The sequence below is a fragment of the Protomyctophum bolini genome (genome assembly GCF_963924005.1).
Source record: "Protomyctophum bolini genome assembly, chromosome: 13".
Classification (NCBI taxonomy): Eukaryota; Metazoa; Chordata; class Actinopteri; order Myctophiformes; family Myctophidae; genus Protomyctophum; species Protomyctophum bolini.
Genome location: NC_137874.1, coordinates 26,058,183 through 26,085,298, shown reverse-complemented (window position 1 = coordinate 26,085,298; position 27,116 = coordinate 26,058,183). Strand labels below are relative to the sequence as shown.

Sequence of the window (27,116 nt, the reverse complement as noted above, 5' to 3'; positions counted from 1 at the left end):
AGCTTAAGTGGTTATAAACCACCAAAGTACATAATCATTTGCATAAACATGCGCCAACACAAAGAGATGAGAAATCACAGCCTTCTAAGTGCTCTCTGTGTGTGTGTGTGTGTGTGTGTGTGTGTGTGTGTGTGTGTGTGTGTGTGTGTGTGTGTGTGTGTGTGTGTGTGTGTGTGTGTGTGTGTGTGTGTGTGTGTGTGTGTGTGTGTGTGTGTGTGTGTGTGTGTGTGTGTGTGTGTGTGTGTGTGTGTGTGTGTGTGTGTGTGTGTGTGTGTGTGTGTGCGTGCGTGCGTGCGTGCGCGCACGAGAGGGAGGGAGAGAGAGAGAGATTGAAGAGCTAAGCATATCCCTTGGGAGCTGCATAAGGCATTTGAGGAAATGTGCCATTCAGCCACTGTGCATGTGTTCATCTGTGCAGTGTACCTACAGTATAGTGTAGCTGTTCGTTACAATGTGCATCCAAAAAGCAAGACGAAAAGAATGCCCACACACACACTAGACTGTGACAAAATTTGTACAGATGAGAGAGAGAGATAGAAATAGCAGCATTTTTTTCTAAATGTTTAATCAAACTAATGGTGCACGTTTATCAGTGAGTCAGGAGCGTGGCGTTTGTTGGTGCAGGGTTCCTTTTGGATGGATGTCTCCGCTGGGCGACAAGACAAGGACGCTGCTCAGTTCTGGGGGGCCTCTATTCTGTTCACTGATGTCTGAGTGGTGTGGCCTGTGGCGCGTGCTGCTCTGTTGTGCAAGTGGCACTGCTGAACAGAGGGACATGCTGCGAGGCCCATCTGCTCTACTCACTGGCTCTGGGAGAGGGGGGAGGTCAGAGATATAGCAAATGTTCTCCTCTTCCCGATTTGACGTGTTGTGTGTTTATAGATCGGCTATTTTTCCCCAACAAAGTTGTATGCGGAAGTATATAAAATGGTCTTCTGTGGTTAATCAAAACACCAAATATTAACTAGTTAGCTATTATTAAAAATAAATAAAAATACACAGTATATTTGTTGAGTAATAATTTAACTCTGGGAAAGTACAAATGGACCCATAAGGGTTCATTTTGTTCCATCTTTTACACTCTGAGTAAAGAAAACTGTCTGCTTGCGTGCGTGTGTGTGTGTGTGTGTGTGTGTGTGTGTGTGTGTGTGTGTGTGTGTGTGAGCGTGCAGTGCACCTTTGCATGCTTTTAAAAATGCATAACAATGTAACATTTTGAATCTCGGTGTCACAAGTCTCCCATAACAAGCTTAGTCACTAAGCCAATACACAATATAAAAGAAACACATTGTCCTGATTGTCAGATAAGATGCTAAATCCATTGAAGTGGTGCCGTGGAGATTGGGTGGATAATTGTTGCTCTCACAGCACTCGGTTTACAGCGGCAGGAACAAATCCAATTCAATCATGGTGGCTTGTGTTTTTATTTATATATTTATTTATTCATTCAATGATGTATCATGGCAACTATTATTTCTGTGGTTTCAACATAGCTTTATGTATGCGTGTGTGCTGTGCGTGTGTGTTTGTGTACTGCACATGTTCTATATCGCTGCTGTCGGGCAGAAACCTTTTATCTCCATATTTCGACTTATTCATACCACAATGTAACACAAATAGTAGCAAAGATAGCTGATCTACAAGCTCACATGTCGCATTACTTAAAAACGTGCATGTGTTTTATACAATGCTAGCTTAAGCCTGACATCTTGTGACTAAATAATAATCTTTATTGGAAGAAGAAAATTAATTGCGCGACTTGAGTGTGTATTTGTGTGGAATGTTGCTGAGAGGAGGTACAGTACAGTCCTACATGGTGGTGACATGTGTCAACACTGTTATTGACTGGTTTGGCTGTCTGTCAAACTGCTCACATAAATTACATATCAGTCATACATACTGTATCAGCCATTCGTTTACGTGTTTGTTGACACGCATTTTAATTGTTCTCCTCACCAAGGCTAATTTGACCAAAAACTCTTGCTGCTATTTGACAAGAGTCTAAACTACAAGTTATCACTTTAAAAATGTATATATTTTTAAGTGAAACTTTATTCTTTATTTTATTCTTATGCCTTATTTTATACTTCGTCTTACAACGGTGTAGCTTGACAATATTTTGTGAAAATGTGTGCTAATTTCTGAAAATTGTAGGAAATGTTTGACAAAAATGGAGACAACCGGTTGAAAGTGGTAAGAGCCTGGAGGTGTATTGCCTCCCTGCCGGCTGTGAATCTGAATCTGTCTTTACTGTATTAGTTTATTTGGTAAGAACAATGATGTACATTATGAACACTAAAACATGATCATGAATTACATATCCATGATTATATATATATATATATATATGCCGAATTGACCAATTTCATCCTGTGTATTCCCCAATAACAACTGAAGTGTCTCAGCTTCTCGTCAGCAGCGGTGAAAGTGTCTGCACCACCAGACGGACAGATGGACAGGCTGGCCAGACATGACAGACCCCAGTGTCTGAGCCATGTTGGCCCGCCGTCCAACATCATGCCCCTCACCACTCTCAGCATCCCTCAACAGTCTATTTACACAAATTAAATCGTGACACTTTAAAAACCAAAGTGGTGCCACCCAGTGTCCCAGTGTCCCTCTCAGCTGTCAGTCAGCCTTTAGGACTGGTTTGGGGCCTTGGGGGGACAGTCATGGAAGGTATTGGCATAAGAGGCTTGTTTTTTTTTTATCAGTGCTGTCCAGCCAGTGTGTCTTCACCACCACTGTCAGACTTATAAGTGTAATCCTATCCACTGCGCGCGTGTGTGTGTGTGTGTGTGTGTGTGTGTGTGTGTGTGTGTGTGTGTGTGTGTGTGTGTGTGTGTGTGTGTGTGTGTGTGTGTGTGTGTGTGTGTGTGTGTGTGTGTGTGTGTGTGTGTGTGTGTGTGTGTGTGTGTGTGTGTGTGTGTGTGTGTGTGTGTGTGTGCGTGCGTGTGTGTGTGCGTGTGTTTGAAGGTCTACAGATATATATGGAAGTGTGGGTGTATGGAGCGTGAATTCTACAGTAAATTGCAAGTGCTCAATCAAGTCTCTTTTCTGTCAGTAAGAAAGAGCAGCATTTTATAAATACTGTGATTGATGGATAGATAGACAGACAGATACTTTATTGATCCGATTCCCGATTCAAGGAAATTTGTTTCACAGCTCCAGTGTAAAGACATACATACAGAATAAAAAGAGCATGATGAACATTTAAAAATACATTACATCATAGAAAGCAGTAAAAAAAAAAAAAAAATGCAGCCCTCACACCAGCACTTGCCGACCAATATGTCTGAGTCATAGTGTTTGGGGCTTTGTCAGAGTACCAATCCATACAGTATGTCTGTGTCTCTTTTGTGCCCATACCCCATATGCATATAGAGATTAGATGTGTAAAAGTGTCTAAAATGAAAATCGATTAGTCTATATAATTCAGTATTAATGTTTGATATTTCACTTTCAAAAAACATTTAGTCATTTTATCGTCTATGATATCTTATGTGAACACCTCAGGCAGTTTTTAAGTTGCTCGATTCAGTATTTAGATATTTGATATTCCTTTTAGCTGCCCCGCACCCTTCCTATACAAAGTTACAAACCCATTGTAACTTCAAACTTCCTTTTAGCCATGATAGATTCATCGAAAACACCCAACGTTTTTTCTGGTGACTGATATTGTCTCTAATACGTGAGGGTCCGTGTTTTTTCAATTACTCTTTTCATTTATTTTGAATCATTATTTTGGGTTAGGGTTTTTCTGGAGCTTTGAGAGCGTTGATTTACCCCAAAAAATATATACCGTGTATATACTGTACCAGTAAAACGCCCTTAGGACGAGATCCACCTGGGTGGCAGCAGACGTCTGGGTGAGCGCTGGCGCTTTGGCATGGGGGGGGTCAGATCAACATAGGACGCGAGATGCAGGATTTAATTGTAAATGCGACGTCTGTAATCCACTTAACTCGAGAACCGTTCGCCCCACCTCCCGGGCACCGCTCTTGTGGTTAAAATGAAGTTTGACGTTACAATGCGTATAGGAAGGGGGCAGGGCAGCTAAAATGAATATCAAATATCTAATTACTGAATCGAGCAACTTAAAAACTGTCTGGAGTGTTCATAAAAGCCTGAGTAGACGATAAAAGTCCAATGAAGGGTTATACATATTGGAATTCATAAAATAGTCAGTCAATGAGACAACAACAAGCCATCACAGAGGTCTGGCTGCCCGCCCTCCCATTAGCCAAATTTATACCAGCTCAAATTCCAGCACAGTGATACAGTGAGTGTTTGGCCCATATTGCCGCATGCACGCACATGCAGTTCTCTAAGTGTCAGTGGAGTAATAGATTTTAATAAGGTGTATAATTGCTATGACCATATTCTCCATCTCCACTGCTCTTGATGCAGCCAACAGACTTGTGAGCCAACTGCTCTGAACATCAATTAACTGAATCCACATTTCCTCTGGCCAAGATACATAGTTAAGTCCTTGGTGTTAAATTAACTCTGAGATTGTACAGTGTATATATCAGCTAATGGTGTGTGTGTGTGTGTGTGTGTGTGTGTGTGTGTGTGTGTGTGTGTGTGTGTGTGTGTGTGCTTTAAAGCTCTCCGCATTGCCGTCTCTACAAAACGTGGTCCGGGAGCGCAGGTCATGAAAGCAGTAGTACTTTTGGGTGGAAGATACTGTAGCAATGGCCGACATTTAACCAGCGTATATGATCCCACAACCTCCCTCCCCCACCTTCCATCAGCCTGCTCTCCTCCACACTTTCCCCCAGTCTTGGCTGAGACCTGGTCGTTTTGTCATTGGTTGAGATGAGACCTGGCCATTTGTCATTGGTTGAGATGAGACCTGGCCATTTGTCATTGGTTGAGATGAGACCTGGCCATTTGTCATTGGTTGAGATGAGACCTGGCCATTTGTCATTGGTTGAGATGAGACCTGGCCATTTGTCATTGGTTGAGATGAGACCTGGCCATTTGTCATTGGTTGAGACAGTGTAACATTGTGATCTTGTAGATCTGCTATTGCCGCTATTTTTTTAGAAGAGTTTGAACGTTTTTGAAAACTTTCACCTACTGTATAGTGTATAATGAAATGCCCAAAAGTGATTAAGTCTGTCTGTGGGTTTTCTTTCTTTTTTGTGATGCTTGCCGCTCCCAACAGTGACTGAGTGTGTGTGTGCGTGTCTGTGTGTGTTATCACACATGGTGTTGTGAGCTGCAGGTGTGCAGCTGCTCCATTGCAGCTGTGAGGCTTGTTTAGGAGTCTAAGCAGGACTCCACTTGAATGGTCCTTCTTTAAGGCTTGACTGTTGCAGGCATTCTCTCTGGTCTTCACACACCAACCTCAACAAGTCTCCTTAGTAGGCTGCCTGCCCCCGCCAGGTTCTTCATGTGGCGAACGCGTATGTTTAAATCTTTGTCATCTCTCTATCATCACTCCGCCTGTTCATGGAAATCAACTGCATGCTATTTGCTTGATTTATGCGAGTGAGTGTAGGTGCTGAGTGAAAGAGTGTGCAGGGTAAAAGTATCTTCAAGCTTCAGCTTCTCCAGAGAGCATGTTTCTTTTATGAGCCACTGCTGTAGCTCTGAGACGTTTTAACCATTGGTGTTAGAACTATAATGAGCTGTTTATTTTCCCTAACATAGCCAATGTTAAGACCGATTAAAGGCAGCTATAAAACAAGACGTTTCATCCCATTTGAATTCTACCCACATATCGTATTAGCAGTGCAAATTCGATGAAGGATTGTGGATGAGATGAAACATAAAAGCGAGAATCTATTTTAAAATAGTTCAAATAGCTGATCTACATCGAGACATTGTGAGCTTGTAGATAGTACAAAATGGTACAAAATGGCAAATTAGTTTAGGGGTAATGGTTAATTGGCGCAAGATATAGCCCTATAGTGTGTTTGACAGGACTCTTTCCTGAGACTTTTGAAGTTTAGAGCATAACTCATCATTGCTGTGTGTTTGACAATGTTCCTGGCTTCTACACATGAATTCAAAATTGACACACTGTATAATAAGTAACTTAACTCAATGTGACTCTTATCGCCTGTAAATATTCAAGTCACTACACGACAAACAATGTTATACAAATATTTTCCAAGACACAAGGTCTTTAGTCTGACCACAGTGTTAGGCTTATCAGCCATGCAGCAGCAGCTTAATACTTGTGCAGGTCATGTCCTAACTATGTCTGCACTGCAGAGAGAGAGAGAGAGAGAGCTTAGTTACATTAAACTGATATAAAGCATTCTGGAAATGAGTGCTGAAACCTTAATCATTCTACAGCTGGTGATGAAAGCTCATTTGCTCAGTTTTGCTGGCTTGCATTGTTGCGGGAAGGCCCTTATCTCCATTGGCTTTTCATCAGATCCACACTTCCCTAATGGGATAAAAGAAAATCCCATTCCCCTCCACCTCATTTCCTGGTCTTTGACAGCAATGACAGGCCATATCTCTTTGGTCCTTTCCTACACAGGGCTTTCCATATTCCCAATGATGTCTTTGATTGTTGATTGCTCCCAGTCCGAAGGAGATGGAAAGGAAACGTTGAGTGTAATGATGTAGGATATAGGATTCACAGGATGGGAGCATTGCTTCATCTATCCTGATAAGGAACCTTTTCACGAGCCTTCTCATGATCCCACCATCTGCTAGCTAATTGGTTGTATTGTAATACATTACCCTATCGTCTGATAGGCAGGTCATATCAGGAGGACCTATAATGCAAAAGCATGATTAACTCTTTTATTGCTAAGTTCAAACATATTTGTACCCTCCCCCCCCCCAACCCCCTCATAGGTACGTTATCTGCTATGTTCATACCTAAAGCTTTACACCAAATATGAAACGGTTTAGCCGAAAATCTACTTTTAACTTTGTCACGGTTGCTAGGAAACACCTCCATCACCCCCAGCACCAGGATTTTTGCACACGGCCCACATAGAGCTCCAAAAATGACCAAATATTGAGAAATGGCCCTGGCAAGGCTTACCTACACTCTGCTGCCACCAATAGTGGCACAGAAATAGTCACTGTAAAATAGAGTTAATTCAACTCTGAGAGTGTACAAACAGACGGCAGGACGTTTTTCTTTTGCTGTATTTATTATCCTGGTTATTACTTATCAGCTATTCACTGCGGGGTCTTAACAGAATGTTTGATCCGAGTGGGCAAGATTGCTTTGATGTAAATACCGTTGTTTGTCAGTATCCATTGTGTCCAGATTACTGTAGCTATACCTTTGTCGGGGTGGATGGTTATTCATGTGTTGTTATATTCCAGAATCCCTCTGATCCACTGCTACAACACAGTTCCCACACTATCACACCAACGTACACGAAGATGCAGGGCAGGTGTGCACGTGTGCACAATTTATATCTCTCGCTCTCAGTCTCTCCCCTCGCACACACCCACGTGTGCATACACACAAGCACGTGCCTTATTAAATGGATAAATAGAAACTGAGATAACACACGTACCTGTAGAACTAGGTCGTCTGGCACACTCGTTTTTACTGAATAGGCCTCTTACTCCAGCTGAATAGAGCTATCACCCCAGAACAACTGACAGGAGATTACCCTGACTGTGGGCTAAGTAGTACACTTATCTCTTTCTAGTATTTATCTCCTTCTCCAGAAATAATGTTTGTATGAAAAACAGAGAGAGAAAGGGTTGTTTCTGCCAATTTCCACAAAATCGTCGCTCCAAGCTGTCATTGGACCAACTGAAAGAACGGATGATAATGCTGTTTAAAAAACAACACAAAAAACATCCTCAGATCAATTTTGGAGTTTATCAATTTAGGCTTTTAGAAGAACAATGTAACAGATGCTCTTATCCCGAGCAACTTACAAAGTGCAAGATCAGTAGCAGCATGAATCCTCGTAAACCAACAACAGGATATGTATGTGGGCAAGTAAATAGAGTGCTAAGGAAACTAGTATGTAAGGAAACATGATTCTGATGAAGACATTTTAGGTCGAAACGTTAGTCGTTTGTATACTAGCACCTAAATAAAAGGCTTAAAATGTCCGTGCTGCTCCAGTGTCCTCTCCTCCTTCGGAAACTAGTAAGTAAGTAACTAGGATAGCAAATAGACATCAAGTCTACTGTAGCGTCATGTTTGTAAATGCAGTTTACGAAACGGTAACATTATCCTACAGTTGTTCATCTTTAGAAGACTCCCAAAATTGGCCAATGGATTTGTTTCCGTCATAAATTGTAGTCATGGTGATTTGTCAAATACTGTACATTGGTTGCGTATTATGCTGTAAAAGTCACCCCAGTTATTCTTTAAATTTTTCCCACATGTGACACCTCTGTTGTGACATATAGCATTATGTGAGGGTCCCTGGGGGGTCCCCGGAACATCCAGACCCCCAGGGGGCAGGCCCTGTTCCGGCGAGCCTTCTCGTGTTCGAAACAGTTGAGAAATGACAGAGTTACGGGACATACATACAGACCCACATACTGTAGCTGCGTAATGGAGCGGAGGCACCGCTCAAAAACCACATACTACTCTCTCACTGTAGTACGACAGCCAGGACATGGTGTGAAAATCTCTTGTTTTCCTTCTGGGGACAATAACGCCTTTTCGTGTTGTCATTTTATTGAGCTGAGCCAATCGTTTTGATTGTGCTCGGTTCCAATTTCATGCTGGAGCTGATGCTGTTTTGAGCCAGAAACTGGAACTTGATATGAGAGCCACAGAGCCCCCCCACGTCTGAACTGATAACATCAACACGTCCTTTTCTGTCCATTTCATTTCATTTTCACACACTCGACATGCAAACACCCTGCGGCAAGTTAAACATTATCCCTTTTTCACAGCTCATTACATGGTCACAGTTTGTCTCACAGTGAGCTCAGAGCTTCTACCACCACTTTAAACCAGACATCTCAAGGGGGGTGGGGTTAAACTAATCTTCCCTGACCTTTGGCTCAACCTCCTCAACCAGCATCGTTACCCCTTCCTCAGACAAAATTCTTCAGCCTTAGTCAGGCCTGTTTTGGAGCCTTCTTTCAGTCTAGCACGCGGGCAGGGCTACATGGCACAAATGTAGTATTGATTCTCTAACCCAGGGGTTCCCAAACTGTGGTGCGTGCACCCCCTGTGGTGAACATATATGCAGATTATATGCTCCATATATGCCATATATGTGGATATGAAATATTAGCTTACTGTATGTGTCCATATATATCAGTGGTAACCAACCTTTTCAAGCCCAAGAGCCCATTTTATTCCCAATTGTAAGCCAAGATCTACCACTAAAACGTGTTAGAAAAAACACTTGTTTTTTTGCTATTTCTGACAGGCTCAATGCATGTGCACACATCGACACAAAGACTAAAGCTTAAATTAGAATAAATACTTATAGTAAGTTATATTATCAATGTCAAATAATATTAAGACAAATTAGAAATAATTAGTATTAGAAATATTTTGTTTCTCATTTCAATGAATATTCACATTGGCAGATGTTCAAATGACATAGGCATAACATGACCATATATATTTGCACAGATATGGTGACATACTCTCAGGGTCAGCCCACCTTTAATGAGACTGCTGTGACTGCACTTTATCTGCAAGCGTTTTGAAATCTGGTTCATATTTAGTGATTGCCAGTCTGAGGGTGTCATTAAGATGTGAGTCAGTCATACGAGTTCTAAACTTGGATTTTATTATTTTCATTTGTGAAAAGGCCATTTCACATAAGTACGTGGAACCAAAGTAGGCAAAGTAGGCATGCAGCTCTATATATTATATATGGATAATATGTGTAGAGACATATATGCAGGTGACCAATTTCAAATGATATGTCACATATATGATAAACATATATGTTGATATATTTTCTTTCCGTCTGTGGGGTGCGTCAGCTAGGTCGCGAGGTAACGGGGGCACGGCCCAAAACGTTTAGGAACCGCTTTTTCATCTTCAATGCAACTAGCCTTTTGCACATCATTTGTAGAAACTGTTTGTGAGAATTAATGGGAATTAACAGGAAGATTTCATAGGAATAAATGGAAATACAGGAGTTTATCAGACAGCTAGGACCCCAAGAGATGTAGCTCAACACGTAATGTCAATCTTGTCTATCTATTTTGTAGGGAATATGTAGAGGGACTAGGAACATTACATAATTTACCTATATTGACAATTCCCACGCTCAGTCATGTCTTCATTATTTGGCTTAGTATTGAAGAACATTTAACTTTAGTCTTCTATTTGCTAGTTAACTGAAATAAAGTATTTGTCATCTAATACGTTCAGTAATATAATCATTCAAAAACCACTTGAAAGCATATAGTAATTTGGCTCAGACAGTGTAGTCAAATCGCCTCTGTAGATCTGCATCAGTGTACAACTGTATGCTGGTAATCATCTGTATGTGTGATGGGAGAATTAACTTCTCATGCACGCACGACTGCACACACTCGTACACACACTCACATGCACACGCACAGTATACTCAAATATGAATACTGAGAATTCACACCACATCCTGGAATGCACAGGCCACCCACAGTCCCAGTGCATCCTGTCACTCATGTATAATATAAAACAGGATCTGAGAAATGTGTTTACTGTCAAACGTGGCCGATATGAGCAGATGGAGATGGTTCCTCAGAGGAGCTTTCCAGGGAGGGCCGCACTCTATCTTTTCCTTCCCCTTGTCCCACAGCCAGGTCTGGGCCACCCCGTCTCAGCCTGGTTTAGCTCCTGCCTCGGGGCAGAGTGAGGGTGATATGGCCATCTGTGCTTCACCCACTCTCCATGGGCTTGTCTTGTGATCAGATAGGGAGAGAGCGGAAATTATTCATTAATGTCCTGAACTATTTGTCTATTTCATACGTTACTGAAGAGCTACAGTAGTTGGATGAAACATTCGCAAATATATCTGACTCTTTATGTTGGTGCAGAAATAATAGCAGATAATGAATTTGTCATTCAAAGAATGACAATCTTTCTTAATGGCATGCATAGAAAAATACATCTCTTTTCGGACCATTACAAATTTACGATGCCATAAAATTGATCATGGATCCATGTTCCCTGGAAAATGGAGAATCAGCTTTCCTTTTTTATGAAGAAAAAAATATTGTAGTTTAATTAAAACTATAATCACTCAACAGCTAGTTTTAGTTTACAGAATCGATTCAGCAGTCTGTTGCCATTCGAACTGCAGGTATAGATTTTCCTAGAATAAACAGTATGTCTAGACTGTGTCCTCTCCCAGACACAACGTATGGGGCTGCCAGGAAATACAGAATAATAGTTTGAATCCTGACCAGAATGGAAAAACCACTGCAACGACACACCGGCAGTGATCCAATCTCTCTCTCTCTCTCTCTCTCTCGCACACACATGTGTGCTCTCTCTCGCTCTCTCTCTATCTCAGGTATTTTTAGACTGTAAAAGTGGACTGAGTTGTGTGGAATGCGTGGTATGCAAGTGTTGCCATATTGGTATTTTAGTGAGGTGTTGGCGCCCTCTGCTGCAAGGTGATGAGAATGCCTGAGGATGCGCTTACATACTGTAGTAGAGGAGTCTCAATTCAGTCACTAGGGCACCTTCTGTCTATCACTCAGACTGCAGACTTTTAGAGCAGTTATGTTCATTTGAATGGCTAGTTAGCCTACATAAGGTAATAGGAAGGCCGGATATCTGATTTTGCCAGATCTGATTGCTTGGCATTTTGAATGTGAAGACATACACATAATCACATATAATTTAAATGTTAATACTTAACAAATATGGCCTTTGGTGTCCACCCCCATAAGATTTCCCATTGTTGCTGATTACTTGGCATTTTGAATGAGAAGACATACACATATAATTTAAATGTTAATACTTAACAAATATGGCCTTTGGTGTCTTTTGGTGTCCACCCCCATAAGATTGCCCATTGTTGTGCTTGATTCAAAGAGGTAGTTTGTCAGAGAGAACCAAGCTATCTTTCAGACTTTCAAGCTAGCCTCTCATATCTCTAGGTCTTAAATATGCTGGACGCATGCACGCACGCATGCATGTTGATTTTCACTTTCGTTACGCTCTATTTCAGAGCCAATGTATTGTGTTTCCTGCTGTGGTATGAGATAATAGAGCTCAAATAAGCACAGCTTATTATACAGTAACAGTAGATGTATTTTCGTTCTGATTATACAGTAACACAAAGGGACAATACAGCTGTTTCCATATAGCTGTATGCTTTTTCTTGAAAGAAAAAGGCAAATGCCGGTGTTCAGAGATTGACTGGCAGGAGCATATCTTTGTTAGGGTAGATGAATGCTGCAGTGACACATTGACGCGTGTGTCTACAGTGTATTTTATGGCTTCTTGCGAGAATCATTTCATTGTTGGACAAAACTCTATTGAAATTGTGAAATACTGAACGTACCATTAATGTCACAAGCTGTCTGCCTGGTACTCTAAATCTTTGCCAATGCTTTATTGCTGTGTGTAATCTCAAGGTTGAGGTAGTGTCTGAATTATTGAATGAACAGTTTTAAAAAAATAGAAGAAAAAAATGGCTTCATTTTAGACTCTTGAAAATTGGACTGTAATTTCAGAAGCATTCGGTATCTGAAAAATCTCCTTTTCTTCTGGGCAGCTTCCATGCCCAAAGGTCTCAGATGAATGAGGTTAAAAAAGAGTGATAATATCCTCACTATTGCAATACTCTATCCACCACTGCATGCCGTGCCAGAACAATGCTCCATGTGTCCACGTTTGACTGGAGCTGTTGTCTTATTATATTACAAAACCACCCCCATGTCTTTCAAGTTCCAAGACAACCCCCATTCATTTTCAAACACATATTTGGCTTTTGTGCAAAGGTCATTAAACTTTGTGTGAATCAATCAATATTGTGGTCTCTAATAGGCTGGATGTCGATTTCCCTTTTTCGCTGTATTTCTTATCCCTTTGATAGTGCCTCATCTCTCCTAGTAGTAGGTAATCCTGATGAGTGTCTTAAGACTCTTGGGGTGTGTAGTATGTACTCGATTTGACCCCACTAAGAGCCGGGGCAGAGTAGACAAGCTTTGAAGTATTTTTTTTGTCTGTTACATGTTCCACCTTTCTCCTAGTCTCTCCCTCCAGCACTCACACACAGTACTGTCAGAAGACAATGCTGGAGTGAAACAAGCTAGCTGGGATGGTGTAATATGTGTCAGGGAGAATATGTGTGTGCGGCGTGCGTGCGTGCGTGCGTGCGTGCGTGCGTGCGTGCGTGCGTGCGTGCGTGCGTGTGTGTGTGTGTGTGTGTGTGTGTGTGTGTTTCGGTTCATGTGCCAGAGGGATATGCAGCATGTAGTGATTTTCTTCTGTTGCTGCGTTGGGTTGGTGTTGGAAGGGAACCATCAGAAGCGAGCAGAGTCAGAGGCCATGTCGGCAGTTTGCTCTCTTTCATTCCTCCCCTCCGGTTCTCTTCCTATGTCTGCCTCTCACACAGCCTGCGGGCCTCCCTCCCCCTCTCTCTGTATCTCTTTCTCTCCCTCCCATCCTCCCACCCTGATGCATTCACCCTGTCAATGCTTACACATGTAGTTCACGGGCTCCAATCGATACTCAGTGCTCTCGCACCCTTCTCAAAGAGACAGGCACTGGCCTCAACCAGTCCACAGTATAATGGCTGTTGCTAAGGAGCATGGGAAATGGGATGCGTTCTATATTTCAGACATGTTTTATGGTTTTTAATGGGACCGCTCCCACATAAGAGCCCCTGCGTGGATTGTGGTAATGGCCGAGCAGAATGAATAGGCATCTGTGCCCTGGAATCAACATGAGTGTTATAGCACTGAGGTCATTATTCTCCAGGCGCCCGCACTGGTCTCTCTACCACCACCAGAGAGACTGAAATATGGCTTTTTATTACCACTGTAATACATACACCGTCTGGGACTGGTAGTAGGAAGTAATGTAAATGGACCTGTCCTGTGACAGTGTTTACTTGCAAAGTCCTCTTGCTGTGAATCAATACCATTGTCTCAGTGCTCCCACCACAGCTAATAATACAATGTAAGTGTACTCCTTGAATATCAAAAATTGTTTTCCTGTTTCCTTTTATTTTTAGCCCCACTAGCGGTGCATGGGGCTCGGAGGATGTCAGTCGGTCAGTCAGTTGGTCCCAAACAGGATATTTTGAAAACTACTGGATTATCATGGAACTTGTGCAACTTCATGCTACTCAGAGGAGCGACCTTTCTGACTTTATTGACACTATGGTCTTTCCTCGAGCACAACCCATATGGCAAATTATCCACTTGCACATAAGACATCTCAAAACAAATTGACTTGTCATTTGTTGAACTAATTTTAGTGATGCCATTGATCAATAATTAGTTGTTACTGGGATAAACAATTAGACATATAGAACATGCCTTATTCCTAGTCTGTTCATCTATATGCCCATGAACTGCTTTGCTATACAAAGACACTCAGTAGGATAATAAAAGTGAATACCGGTAGTCATTTTTTAAAGATTTTCACCACTAGGTTTTGTGGCCACAATATGTCAGGGATTGTGTGTTTGTTTGTTTTTTGGCATTCTCAGCAAAATCCAGAACGAAACAAAACAGTCATGTGTGGTTACGTGGCCCTCAAAAGGGACAGACTTAAATTAAAAGAACTCTAGATATTTCCGTTTATCCCACACACCCTCATATCTCTTGAGGTCCTAATTATGATTGCTTTTTATTTACTGTCCTTGGCTCCAATATATCTGTGCAGCAGCTTGTGTCTAATCCCTCCCCCACCCAATATTTGTGTCTGGCTCCGAGACATTCAGGCATGTGATTGTGTCCATGTGTCTACTGTACACACACAGACACGTCACGCACACACACGCTTCTGCACACACACAAACACACAGTGCATCCTATGAGGATTTGAGGGCAAAGGACATTTCTGTTGCAAATTCTCAAATCAGTGCAGGTCAATGCGATATTGCTCTCATAATGAACGAGTTGAAACACCATACTGTTTTATGTATTTCTTGGACTTAATATAAATCAGTTTTTCTATTCTCAAATACGTGTGCATGCGGTTATGTCTTGTGGTTAAGCTGCAGATGACCCTTCTCCATGTCCCGTCTCCATTCAGTCTTTCTAGCATACCAGACTCCAGCATACATGTGGCTTGGGTTATCTTCCCATCTAGTGTACAAGGTTTAGGAAAGTGCATGCATAGAAACATTTGGTTGGCTTTTGTGTTTTCTGATTCTGTGTCTTTAATTTAGCTGCTGCCTACTACCAGCAAAATCTCCTTCAGAGAGATCTTTGATCTCAGTGGGACTATCCTCTATCAGGTTAAGGAAAATGTTTATTACATGCACAACTCTAGGGTGTTGCCTCCTAGATATTAAGAGGCATTGTGGTTCAAAAATAAACAAGCTGTCTATTGTCAGGGAGATGTCTCTTTATCGTTTGCGACACTCATATGATACAGTCTGTTTCTAGCTAAAATGTAGTAGCAGTAACAATAGCGTTTTCTCTCAGTCAGTTGATTCTTCATATCCATATGAGTGAAACGGCCGGGATGATTTGCTTATTTTTGAGGGGCTCCTATTTACTGTACAGCTTTTGTCCCCACACGTCTCAATAATTATTTGCCATTGACAATGAAAGGGTAATTCAGGTCAAATGTCCGCTAAATCTTGTCCCCACATTAGGTAAACATTCCGCCAGATATGACCTAAATTAAACATCAAAACATTAAACGCCATTGACAATGAAGGGAAAATGTACGTCATATGTAGACGAGCAAATCAGCTAACCAATCACATGTCGGTGGGAGCGCTTGCCCAATAGGGGACCACCATTTTTTATGATGATGTACGATGATGTAGGATGATGATGAGCGCCCCTCACTTCACACGGGTGTGATTTTTCAATCACAGTTCTTATATGAGGCAATCTAAAATCCCCCTATGGGGATTACAATGCAAATAAAAAGTACATGAACCAGTGGACTTAGAGCCGTCTACCGATATTGATGTCAGACTTCGGTGCTCTATGCTGCAAAGGCAAGGCTTTATCTTTTACTACGTGATGTAAGTTTCAGTGAGAATGACTCCTTCCCTGATGTTTTTCATGACTTTAATTTTCCTCTCTTCTATTTATCTCACTCTTTCGCCATCTCGTCTCTCTCTGGTAATGATTTGGGTGTTTTGTCGTCCAGGTCTTTGGGTGCACACGCAAGGGCTCCAGGCCCCTACTAGCACAAAACACAGCAGTGGTCCAAACTCTGTGGTCCGATCGAATCTGCCAACCCTCCCCACTCACACACACACACACACACACACACATACACCCACACACCCCTCCGGCGCCTCCTTCTCTCATCTCCATCCTTCCCTCTCTCCCTCTGTTGCCTGCGAGCAATTAGACTTGTGTTTATCTCCATTTCCTGCTTTCATCCGATCCCTCTGTTGGCCGCGGCCGGGACAGCTGGGTCTGTGGGCCGCTTCCCGTGTGGCAGGGAAGAGGGGAGAGGAGAGAGGTGTGCGTGCGAAGGCGTTTAGACATGGGGTGGAGGAGGGCTGGAACATCCAGTGGGCTGGCACCGGCCCATGCATCTGAAAGTCATTGGAACGTGGAATTATTTCCTCTCCTGTATTTGTTTTTCCTTTGCAAATTTTTCCTTTTTTTCCTTCACTCAATCGTTAGTCAATATTGCCTGCTGACTTGGGTTAAGAAATGAGTTCCAAAGGAGGCTGGCCTGGCTGGGAGTCAGACAGCCTCTGTGTGTGTGTGTGTGTGTGTGTGTGTGTGTGTGTGTGTGTGTGTGTGTGTGTGTGTGTGTGTGTGTGTGTGTGTGTGTGTGTGTGTGGGTGTGGGTGTGGGTGGGTGTGTGTGCGTGTGTGTTCTGTCTGTATGCTGGGAGCCACCTGTAACTCTCTCCAGAGGCATTTCTCCAAGGTCACTAGTGTAAACACATAACGTCACTCAGCTTCCATGTGGATTCGATTTATACAAAACAGCCCCTCTCAGTTCTGTTGAATTGCAGTGCTGAATGTGGTAAAGAGACGTTTCTCTGGGATCTACTTTTAGGGACACAGCGGGGTGAATATAGCCAGTGTTGCTTCAGGATAGTGGAGCAAGTATGAATTTGACCTTTGAGTGATGTCAATGCTGCACACAGAGGAAATGAAGTAAAGTATTGGGGTTACTGAGGACAGCAATGAGACGGGGGTTAAGCCTAGTTCAGACTTGCGACGAGACAATTTTCTTTTACCTGATTTATATCTGTAGTACTTCATTGTACAGTATTTCACACCGAAAATATCAACTATTTTCAGTGTGCGGGACGTCATTCGTAAAATCGCAGATCTGAATCACCTATAAGGCCGAGATTTGTCCTGTTCACATTCCCATGACGGTATTTACAGTACAGTGTTCTGTCATTACAAATCTTGGAATGGAAGAGATTTTGGTCTGTCTGTCCATCTGTATTTCCCTTGAAGATTAACCCTGCTGATTTTGGTGAACCCATGGTCTCAGGCTTTAAGGCCAAAATGTCTACCCAAAGTGGTGTTAAACCAAATCCTAATGGTCAGTACATATATTCTCCTTGAAGGGTGACTACTGCTGATATTGGTGACCCCATGGCCTTTTCAATGCAGTTACCCTCAGGCTACTTGAACACGAAGATATCTTAAAATTGATTGGGCTGATTGCCGGGGTGGGTTTGCTGAGTTTAATCAAGCTCCCCAGAACCCTAACAGTTTCAGTCATCCCATGATCTTTCCTCTATAGCCAAACTCCTGTGCCAACATTTCCAGTTGCCACTGGAGCAACTGGGCTTTTAGACTAATTTTATAATTTTGTCTTTATTTTCAGAGCAAGTCATTTAGAACAAATTATTATTCACAATGGTTGCCTTGTTTGTGCACACTGTATTGAGCTGTTGCCTGTTAACATAATTATGAAAATGTATTATTCATCAGAATAATTCTGTGATAGTTGTTGTTGGGGTAAAAATTGAGAATGTTGCACGCATGCACGCACGCATGCACACATGCACGCACGCACAGTACTGATCAGCACATCCTGTATGACCAAAACACTGTCTCTACCTCATCTGTTCTCCTTGTATTGTTGTCATCAGTCCTCTCGTTGGCAGCCTTGAAACTGTGGCTAATTGATTTTACACTCAGTAAATGGAATTGCTCGTGTGTACGGATAAAGTTACTAAGCTGATTATTTCATCCAAATTCCTATTCCTAGTCAGTCCATACCTGGTCCAAGCATAATATTATATATTATTTCAGATATTGTTTCCATGCACTGTGTGACAATTTCACTTGGGCAAACATTTCATTTCTTGCCAGACTGGTCCTCCCAAAAAAGAGAAAATGCAGGTTATTACTGAGGCTCACAGAGCTCATTGCCAGTCCTCACTCCTCACTCTGCTTACAGCATGTCATCTGTGCCAAGGCAGCCTGCTGCCATAATCCTCTGCATTAGCAGCAGCGGCGAGGGGGGCCTAACGTGATTTCCTGGCTGTGGCCTATACATGGGGACTCTGGCACTGTATTTATCTGGCCATCAGAGAGACATTCAGTTTCAACTCTTAATATGCTGTGTGGAAAGCAGGAAATGGCCTTTTGTGTAGTTCGGCCAATACAGCCCGCGGAGACGTGGACGAAAGGAAACAGGCACTGTGCCGTGCCATGTCATGGTGGGCCACTGGCTCTGGGTGCGTGCGGAGATGTTAGAGAGAGAGAGAGAAGCAAGTGAAAGGGAGATCTGAGACATTAGCAGGTACACTGGGTTCACATTTCTGCCTCTCTCTCTCTCACCTCTTAACAGTGCACTCCATGTTCCACTGTGAATGAATGGTTCCATGTGTGTAAGCCCCCCCCAGGTAGACCCACCAGGGGGTCAAGGACGAGACGTTTTGAACAAGTTCCCACTGCTCAATGTCTCTCCGAGGGCTCTCTCCCCCCTCTGCTTACATTTGATTATGTAAGCGCCTGCATGCGTTACATAGCGGCGCCATTAGAGCCCCAAGCGCCTTTAAAGATTAAACACACCTCTAAGTCAAGAGCATTTAGGGGAAGCATAGCTTGAGGTTTTTCTTTTTTTTCTGTCTCTTCTCTTTTACGACAGGAGGTTTCATACAGGAAAGAATGGCAACGGGCTGAGGCGTTTCTGCTGATGTCGTTGGAACATCTGGGCTTTGTTGTAGGATGGGAGAGAGAGAGAAGGGAGTGTGCGGCACGCCAGCCATGTTGTCCTGTTAGCATCCCTCAGGCACGCACGCACGCGCGCGCACACACACACACACACACACACACACACACACACACACACACACACACACACACACACTTGCACGCTCACACACATTGTCTGAACTCCTGTGTGCCCAGGAGATGCAGTGCCTCCAGCTGGGAGGCGTCTGTGCAGGCGGCCAGCCCGAAGGCCTCTCTAGGCAGCTTTTCCGTTGGGGCCCCGTGGGAAGGAGACGTTTAACAAGGAAGGAATCAAAAGAAAACACGTCCAGGCATAGCCCCCCCCCCCCCCTCTTCGATTTGCATGGATGTCACCTGTTAGTGATACTGTACCTACTGCAAATGTAATGTTATAGAGCACTACCATAACCTTATCTCATTCTTAATTCCTAATGCTACCATGTTCCTCGTGAAGTGAAGCGCTTATTTTGATTTTCTTCAATTGAATGGTATATTTATTGGTACATTTTGAATGCAACTTCACCAGTACATCACAACGTTAGAGACGTGAGTTCTATGAACAAACTGTTTTTCTATCAACAAAATACTGTTAGCGTAATAAGAGATTCGCTGGTAAAAGCTCTTGTATGTGAACTGCTGGGAAGAGAGAGAGGAGAGAGAGAAATAAATAGTTTGAGAAAAGATTGAGAATAGGTCGAGAGAGCATTAGATATAGTGAGAGAGCGTATCTGTTATTTACTGGGTTGAGAGAGCATGGGTTCTAAGTGAGATAGTGTGTGAGTGTTCTGGCAGCGAGGCTGTCTGCACCCGGGGCCAAACTGTTCAAAGGACAAAATGCTTCCTAAGATCAATGTTAGTGTAACTAAGAGAAAGAGAAAATATATATATTTGCAGTGTTAAAGTAGCATAACTCTGGCTTTCAGTAGGTAAGTAGTGTGCGTTGGGAGTGGGAAAGAGAGAAAGAGTTAAATTAGATGGTCTACCAGTCAGATCTGCTTGTCCCAAATACATATTTTATCATCCCCAAATGCCTAGTCTTGTGTGCTTATATAGACATCTCTAGTACTTAATGATCGCACAGGGTGTCTCCATTATTCATCTATGGTGGGAACAGTCACATGACGGTGACGGCACTTAACACATTAACTCACATTAAAGTCAGGTATTTATTAATTCATTATTCTGCCACTGCCAGTGTTTTTTTTCAGTGAAGACCCTTATTTTGAAGGCCCAGGGGACTCGACACTTGAACCGGATATAAACAAACGCTGAGTAGTGACGGGCGATTGTCTTTTCTTTCACCCAGAAAATACATTTCCGTAAAGAAAATTGTAAATCTGTTAACATTGAGGCCGATGGAGACAGCGTTTTCACTTCTGGTTCATTTCCGGTTTTATCGGTCTAGCAACCTAGAACCATTCATACGTTGGCAAAAGAGCGACCTCTAGCGTAAAACCCCCAAATGACAACATATCTCGTCCAGGGCAGTGAATCTCGTCCATGACAGTGAATCTCGTCCATGGCAGTGAATCTCGTCCATGGCAGTGAATCTCGTCCATGGCAGTGAATCTCGTCCATGACAGTGAATCTCGTCCATGGCAGTGAATCTCGTCCATGGCAGTGAATCTCGTCCATGGCAGTGAATCTCGTCCATGACAGTGAATCTCGTCCATGACAGTGAATCTCGTCCATGACAGTGAATCTCGTCCATGACAGTGATATATATATTTTTTTCCCGTGCTCACTGCTCAGCCAATCAAATCATCTCAAATTTGGTGCACCCAAACACACAAAGATGGGTATAGGAGGGGGTAACACCCTTCAATAACTGGGGGTCCTTTAGATGAAAAGATTGATAATCACTGCTCGAATGCACATCAGAAGTGAGTAGCCACTGCTCCTGTCACTTGGCATTACAGTACAGCACTGTGGTTTCCCTGTGGGTGGCATGAGACCAGGACAAATGAGGAAGATCACCCCATACAGTATATAACAAAATGTCGTTGTGCATGTGAATACTGAAACAGTGAATTAAAGAAACATGCCATCAAGCTATACAGTATATCCACATTTGCAGCTCGCTGTCTGCCAGGCCTCACTTCTTCATAGTCGTCCCCAGTATCGCTAATTAGTTAGCAGCTAATGTAATTGCGATTGTTTCTAATCTACTTCTGTCTGTAATAGAAGGATTGTATCAGTGTAACTTAGGGGTAAGACAAATGTAGCTATGTCCCATGGGATAAAGTAGCCCCCGCTAGCTGCCAGACATTTCACACTATAGTCTTAAGATGACATGATTATATACACAAACTGTGTGTATGGAATCCAGACCGCATGCACCAGGGAGAGTGGCAGAATGTAAACATAGGCTGGGTGGCCCTGTCGGCTCTGTGGATGTGGCCATTTTAGTCGTCCTATACTCTCACAGTGGGTTTTGACTTTTAAAGGCCTAATACTTAGTTGTATTTGGCCCCCTTTGAAACCCTGCTGCCACCCTACAGACACTACTGTTTAGTGACTGAAGGCATTTATTCACTCTGAACTGAGTCTTTGATAAAAAGGGCCGACTGCTAGTAACAGATTAACATGATTGTTTAACACGAACATTTAACAAGGATTTTGAATCTGTAAATATTGGCATAAAATGGTGTAATTAAGCTTCAGATAGATCTGCCAGGGTGTTTTGTCAGCATTGCCCAATTGTATGTGGTAAATAATACAGATAAACAATCCAGATCACAGCCAATGCATCTAAGTGTTTGCCATAGTATGAAGCGACATTTTCAACCAGCATTGTTACAAAGGACACTGAGCATGGCGCTCAATCCTTGAAGCTATCATGAACGGTTAAGCCATATCTGAGACTGTCACGACATGACTGTATTTGACAGAACATTTTGCAGGCGCATTTGTTCAGCCGTCAGAATGTATTTGGCTTGTGGGAACTCTTAGCCTTTGGGGTCAGACCAACATCAAGGACTGTTATCTGTAGAAATAAAAAAGCAGACAGTGTTACTCTACGGGGTGGGGGGGGGGGGGCAAGATTGAAATTGATACGGGGGGGGGGGGGGGGGGGCTCGAGTCGGGCTCAAAGTGCTCAGTGGTGCTTAGAAGAGAGGGATAAAAAGAACTGAGGGGGAGATGTGAACAGAAAATGGATATATTGTTTGAGCAAGGGTTAGGAAAAGACGAGGGGGAGAATCACTGGAGCAAGAGTGGGGGAGAAAGGACAGGCAAACTGGTAAACCAGAGAGCGAGAGGGAGAGAGAGAGAGAGATATGGGGAGGTCAGGGTTTTTCTTTTACAGGTGCTTGAAAAGCGACTGGACTACATTTGCACGCACCACTACTGACGACCGTAAAGACAACCGTACTGGACACATTTTCATGATTATCTGCCTCTAGGCTGGCTCTAAGCCAATGGGAGACATACCCATAAAACCCATAGTCTGAATGGCATAAAAACCCATACAATGAATGCCGCAATGCGGAGTGAGTGAACCAACAAAAGAACGTTGGAAACGAACAGAAGCGGGCGCTACAAGAGCTAGTTGCACCTGGCAGTTATGACTGAGTCATTATTGTTTTAGGATGGGAGAACTAAGGGAAGGGAAGGGGAGGAAATTCTGCTCTTCTGGCATGTGCCACCACTGATGAACAGAGCTGAAGCCAATCTGAGGAGCTCTGCTGTCAGCTTTCCAAGCACATGCACATACACACATACACACACCCACCCCACACCACCACAACGGACAGAGAGGGAGGGAGAAAACCGTAGCAAGCTCAGAGACTTGGAATGAGGACAAGAAAGAGAGACTGAGGAAGGGACAGAGAGAGAGAGAGAGAGAGAGAGAGAGCACATGCAGGAAGGAGGGAAGAGCAGGACAAAGTAGCTGAAGCACTTGCTGTTTTTCCCGTGTCATAGTTACCGCATGTTCGTTCCCGTGTCATAGTTACCGCATGTTCGTTCCCGTGTCATAGTTACCGCATTTTAGTTCCTGTGTCATAGTTCGGTGTATACTGTAACTCTCCCTCTGAGAAAGGCTCTTTAGTGTGTTCGGCATATACTGTAACTCTCCCTCTGAGAAAAGCTCTTTAAGTTTTCCCGTGGGCAAACTGAGACTGTCAGGAAGGATGATCAAGTCCAGCTGGTTCTATGTCAAGTTCAAATACAACGAGAAGGTACGTCCATGTGTTTCTTTGCATTCAACCCCCCCCCCCCTGCCGTAACTTGCTACACTCAAATGAATTTCCTGGCAGATGTCTGACAGTATGATATTGATAGCTTTGATAGATTGATACATTATTTAGCTGTACATGTGTATTCTTCACAACTTGACTGTACTTCCCCTGTGTGCGCCTCTCTCAGAAAGCTGTGTGAAATTCATTGTGCATCTTGTGGACGTACAGTAGGGCTAAGGTAAAGTGGAGTTTAAACAGTAATGTACTCCGTGTAATTTCACCCATGGGAATGTTGGCTTCAAACTGCTGATGGTGCTTTTTCATGTTAATATTTCATTGGAAGGCAGTAATGCATACAAAATAGGTTCCCATGTAACATTTGTTTTAAACGTTTGGTATAGTTTATATATTGCATTATTAATGTGCTTGCTTTAGTGAGCACTACAGTATGTATTTTATGTAATTATATTGTTGTGTTTATGGTGTATAGTAATAATATTACATATTATTACATTATGACAGTATCTATATTATATTATTACAATATAAATAATATTAGTTATTATATTTATGTATTTATTAAGAAAACTCACATAGCCAGTGCGCCACACAGAGGTGTTAATTTAATTTGTACTAGTTATGAGATTATTTTTTTTACTTTAACCTTTCAACTGTATTCAATGTTTAGGTTCAGTACTCCGGTCGGTTTTCTGGTTAGGAACTAAAATATCAACAGTCCCTTCCTCAAAACATCTGCCTGTTCTTTTTGACATGCCTTAAAAGAAAACCCACTTTTCAATCTTTACATTAGATGTAATGTGACTAGAATTAGCCTACTGCATGATTCCAGCCACTGAATCCAGCCTGGCGCTTTCCTCTGGAGCGGCACAATGATGAAACTTTAATGCAGAGTGATATCATGGTCTGAACCTTAGATCCTCCATTGGATCTGTCTGATGAAGGCTCTACTCCTGTGTGCAGATGGGGTTACCCAGTACACTGCAAACTAAGCCGGCATCCAGATCTCAGCACTTTGTAAAAATGCCCACTGCAGCAGGGCCACAGTTAAAATGACCATCGGTCTGTCAGTCATTCAGCAAACAGGGCAGTCAGTCAGTTCCAGCTGACAGCCTTCAGCTCGCCAGTTGACTAAAGACAGAGGTGATGCTCACTATTGCTGACGAAGTGCTCCTGTTCGCATCAGGTATCTGACCTGCAGGGATCAATGGTGCTATCTCGTTACGTAAACATAGTCAGGGGTAGCGCCTTTTCACCATGGTTCACACATCGTACCTTCCACCTTATTGTGTCATTTTTTGTCCCTTTGAGCGGTGTGCAATTCCATGCACTGTATGACTAGCTTTGCCGTATTCAGGCCTATAATAATAGATGAGTGAAGCAGCCTCACGGGAGCATCTGTTGGCGCCAGAGGGCTTTGTTTCCATCTGGTCTGCCATTTTGTGTGCGAGCTATCTAATGTGCCGTGGTGAGAAGATGTTTTTTTTCTGTCAGAATGAGCATGTTCAGAACTGGTCACAGTCCCTATCAACTGTGTTTGTTCAGTAATACTACAGTGATAGTTAGCTGCTACTAGAATGCATTACATAATTATGCATTATTATTCAAATGAATTAATTCAATTATGTAGTCTTTTCACACATGGCCAATACAAATTGTGCCATTCACTGTACTTTAGTTGGTGTTGCCTGAGCATATTTAAATGAGGGCAGGCATATTAGCCTGGGAACACATACTGTAATAAGGCCTGTGACAAATGCCAGGTGATAAATTGTTTACCACATACCCATTCACAAAGACAACAAGAAAATAGCATTTAATTATCACCTTAAATACTTAAACCTGGTGTGAGTTTGTAAAAAATGCTATTTTCACTGAATGTTCACCTGTTTTAGTCAAAACTTAAACTATTATGACATAATTCATGTGGTTAAGCCCTCTCAGTCCTATGGGGATTTTAGGGGATTTTTCATGATCCAACATCATGTCTCACAACTATGAACTGTCCAAAGTTGCCATTTTCTGCTCTGCGTTTTGGTTCTTTTGAGCCTAGATAAAAATTCAGTGAATTCTTTCTCAGCATCTACAGTATCCATGTTTGGCGGCAGAGCTACATCCATCCAACTTACATAATTACTTACTTAATTAATCTAAATCTTGTATCATAGTTACTTAAATAGAGGAAAAAAGTGTTGCACACTCCATAGGCAGTGATTTATTTTTATTAAGTGACGTTTCGGCCTGCTGGCCTTCCTCATAATCAACAAATGCATGGCAACTTACCTTAATCTAAACCTTGCTTCGCTCTGTCCAAATTTATGGAGTAAAACGAGGTCACTTACGGTAACTATTCTTCCCGCCTTCTCCTCGCCTTGAGCTCTGCTTCTTGGTTATATGTAACCCAATATGAACCTTGTAAACCCTCAGGGTATGGAAGATTAACACAAGATTATCCTCTCTGTCCTTTTAACACTCCTCTTACCTAGATCAAAAACTGTTCAGCTCCATAATGGAGCTCCATATATGGAGCTGACCTGTTCTGACATTCCATATGTTGATTTGACCACCCATTCCAAAGCGCCATCGCTCTCCCAGCAGTCTGCTGTCACCCAGGCGGATGCGTGCACGCAACCTCGCCCTTTAGGACGAGGTCTTACTGGTATGTATACACTATAGCTGCATGTAGCAATGAAGATACGTTAAGGCAACGGTGACAGTATGAGTGTTCATTGATGGCATCAAGTGGTGGGGAAAGAGTGAAGTGCCATGCTCCATTCCTTCCACTCACTGCTTCTTCCATTAGAGTTGGGCAAAATGAAGTGTGAACATTTCCACTTCACAGTTGATCGGAGGAAAAAGTGTGGGGGGAAATGGAGGGAATGGAAAAAAAGAGTTGAGACAAGATGGCTGAGTGATTTTTACTGGTGAAACTTCAGAAGTGAACCGCCAAGAAATAAAGATTTAATGGTCAAGCTGTTTCGTTACAAGCCCCATTGAATCAGGGATATCTCCAATTCGTGCTTTGATCGATTGCAAGTACTCCAGACAGCATTTCATTATGGAGATATGAAATATTCAACAATTTCATCAGCCGGTGCAATATATCTGGATAATATTTCAATGCCGATCCGGATTCCCATGTGGCTGTCCTCTTTTGATTCTACCTAAAATAGCATTTAATCATCACCTTAAATACTTAAACCTGGTGTGAGTTTGTAAAAAATGCTATTTTCACTGAATGTTCACCTGTTTTAGTCAAAACTTAAACTATTATGACATAATTCATGTGGTTAAGCCCTCTCAGTCCTATGGGGATTTTAGGGGATTTTTCATGATCCAACATCATGTCTCACAACTATGAACTGTCCAAAGTTGCCATTTTTAAAAAATATATAATTTTTACTCCAGACAGCATTTCATTATGGAGATATGAAATATTCAACAATTTCATCAGCCGGTGCAATATATCTGGATAATATTTCAATGCCGATCCGGATTCCCATGTGGCTGTCCTCTTTTGATTCTACCTTTTCTGTCTCCCTTCATTGTGCGTTTGTGTGTGTGCTCAGTAGCGTTAATGTATACAAGAACAAGACATGCCTGTGTACATAAGGGGAGATGGGTTTGACGTTGCTGAGTGGATGTCAGAGGAGAATGGCTTGTGCAGTCTTCTGCTTCTCCCGCT

At 42.5% G+C, this 27,116-nt stretch overlaps 1 protein-coding gene across 9 annotated transcripts in view; it reads left to right on the top strand.

The window, feature by feature from the left end:
- Positions 1–27,116, top strand: part of auts2a (activator of transcription and developmental regulator AUTS2 a) — a 322,838-nt gene that overhangs the window by 78,509 nt on the left and 217,213 nt on the right. Inside the window, exon 1 of one of the 9 annotated variants that reach the window (XM_080780260.1) lies at positions 23,106–23,413. The exons of the other annotated variants lie outside the window; for them this stretch is intronic. Within the exon in view, the coding sequence (XP_080636386.1) occupies positions 23,366–23,413 (48 nt within the window). The 5' untranslated portion in view covers positions 23,106–23,365. Of the gene's footprint in view, positions 1–23,105; positions 23,414–27,116 lie in introns of those variants that run through there. 9 annotated transcript variants of the gene reach the window in all.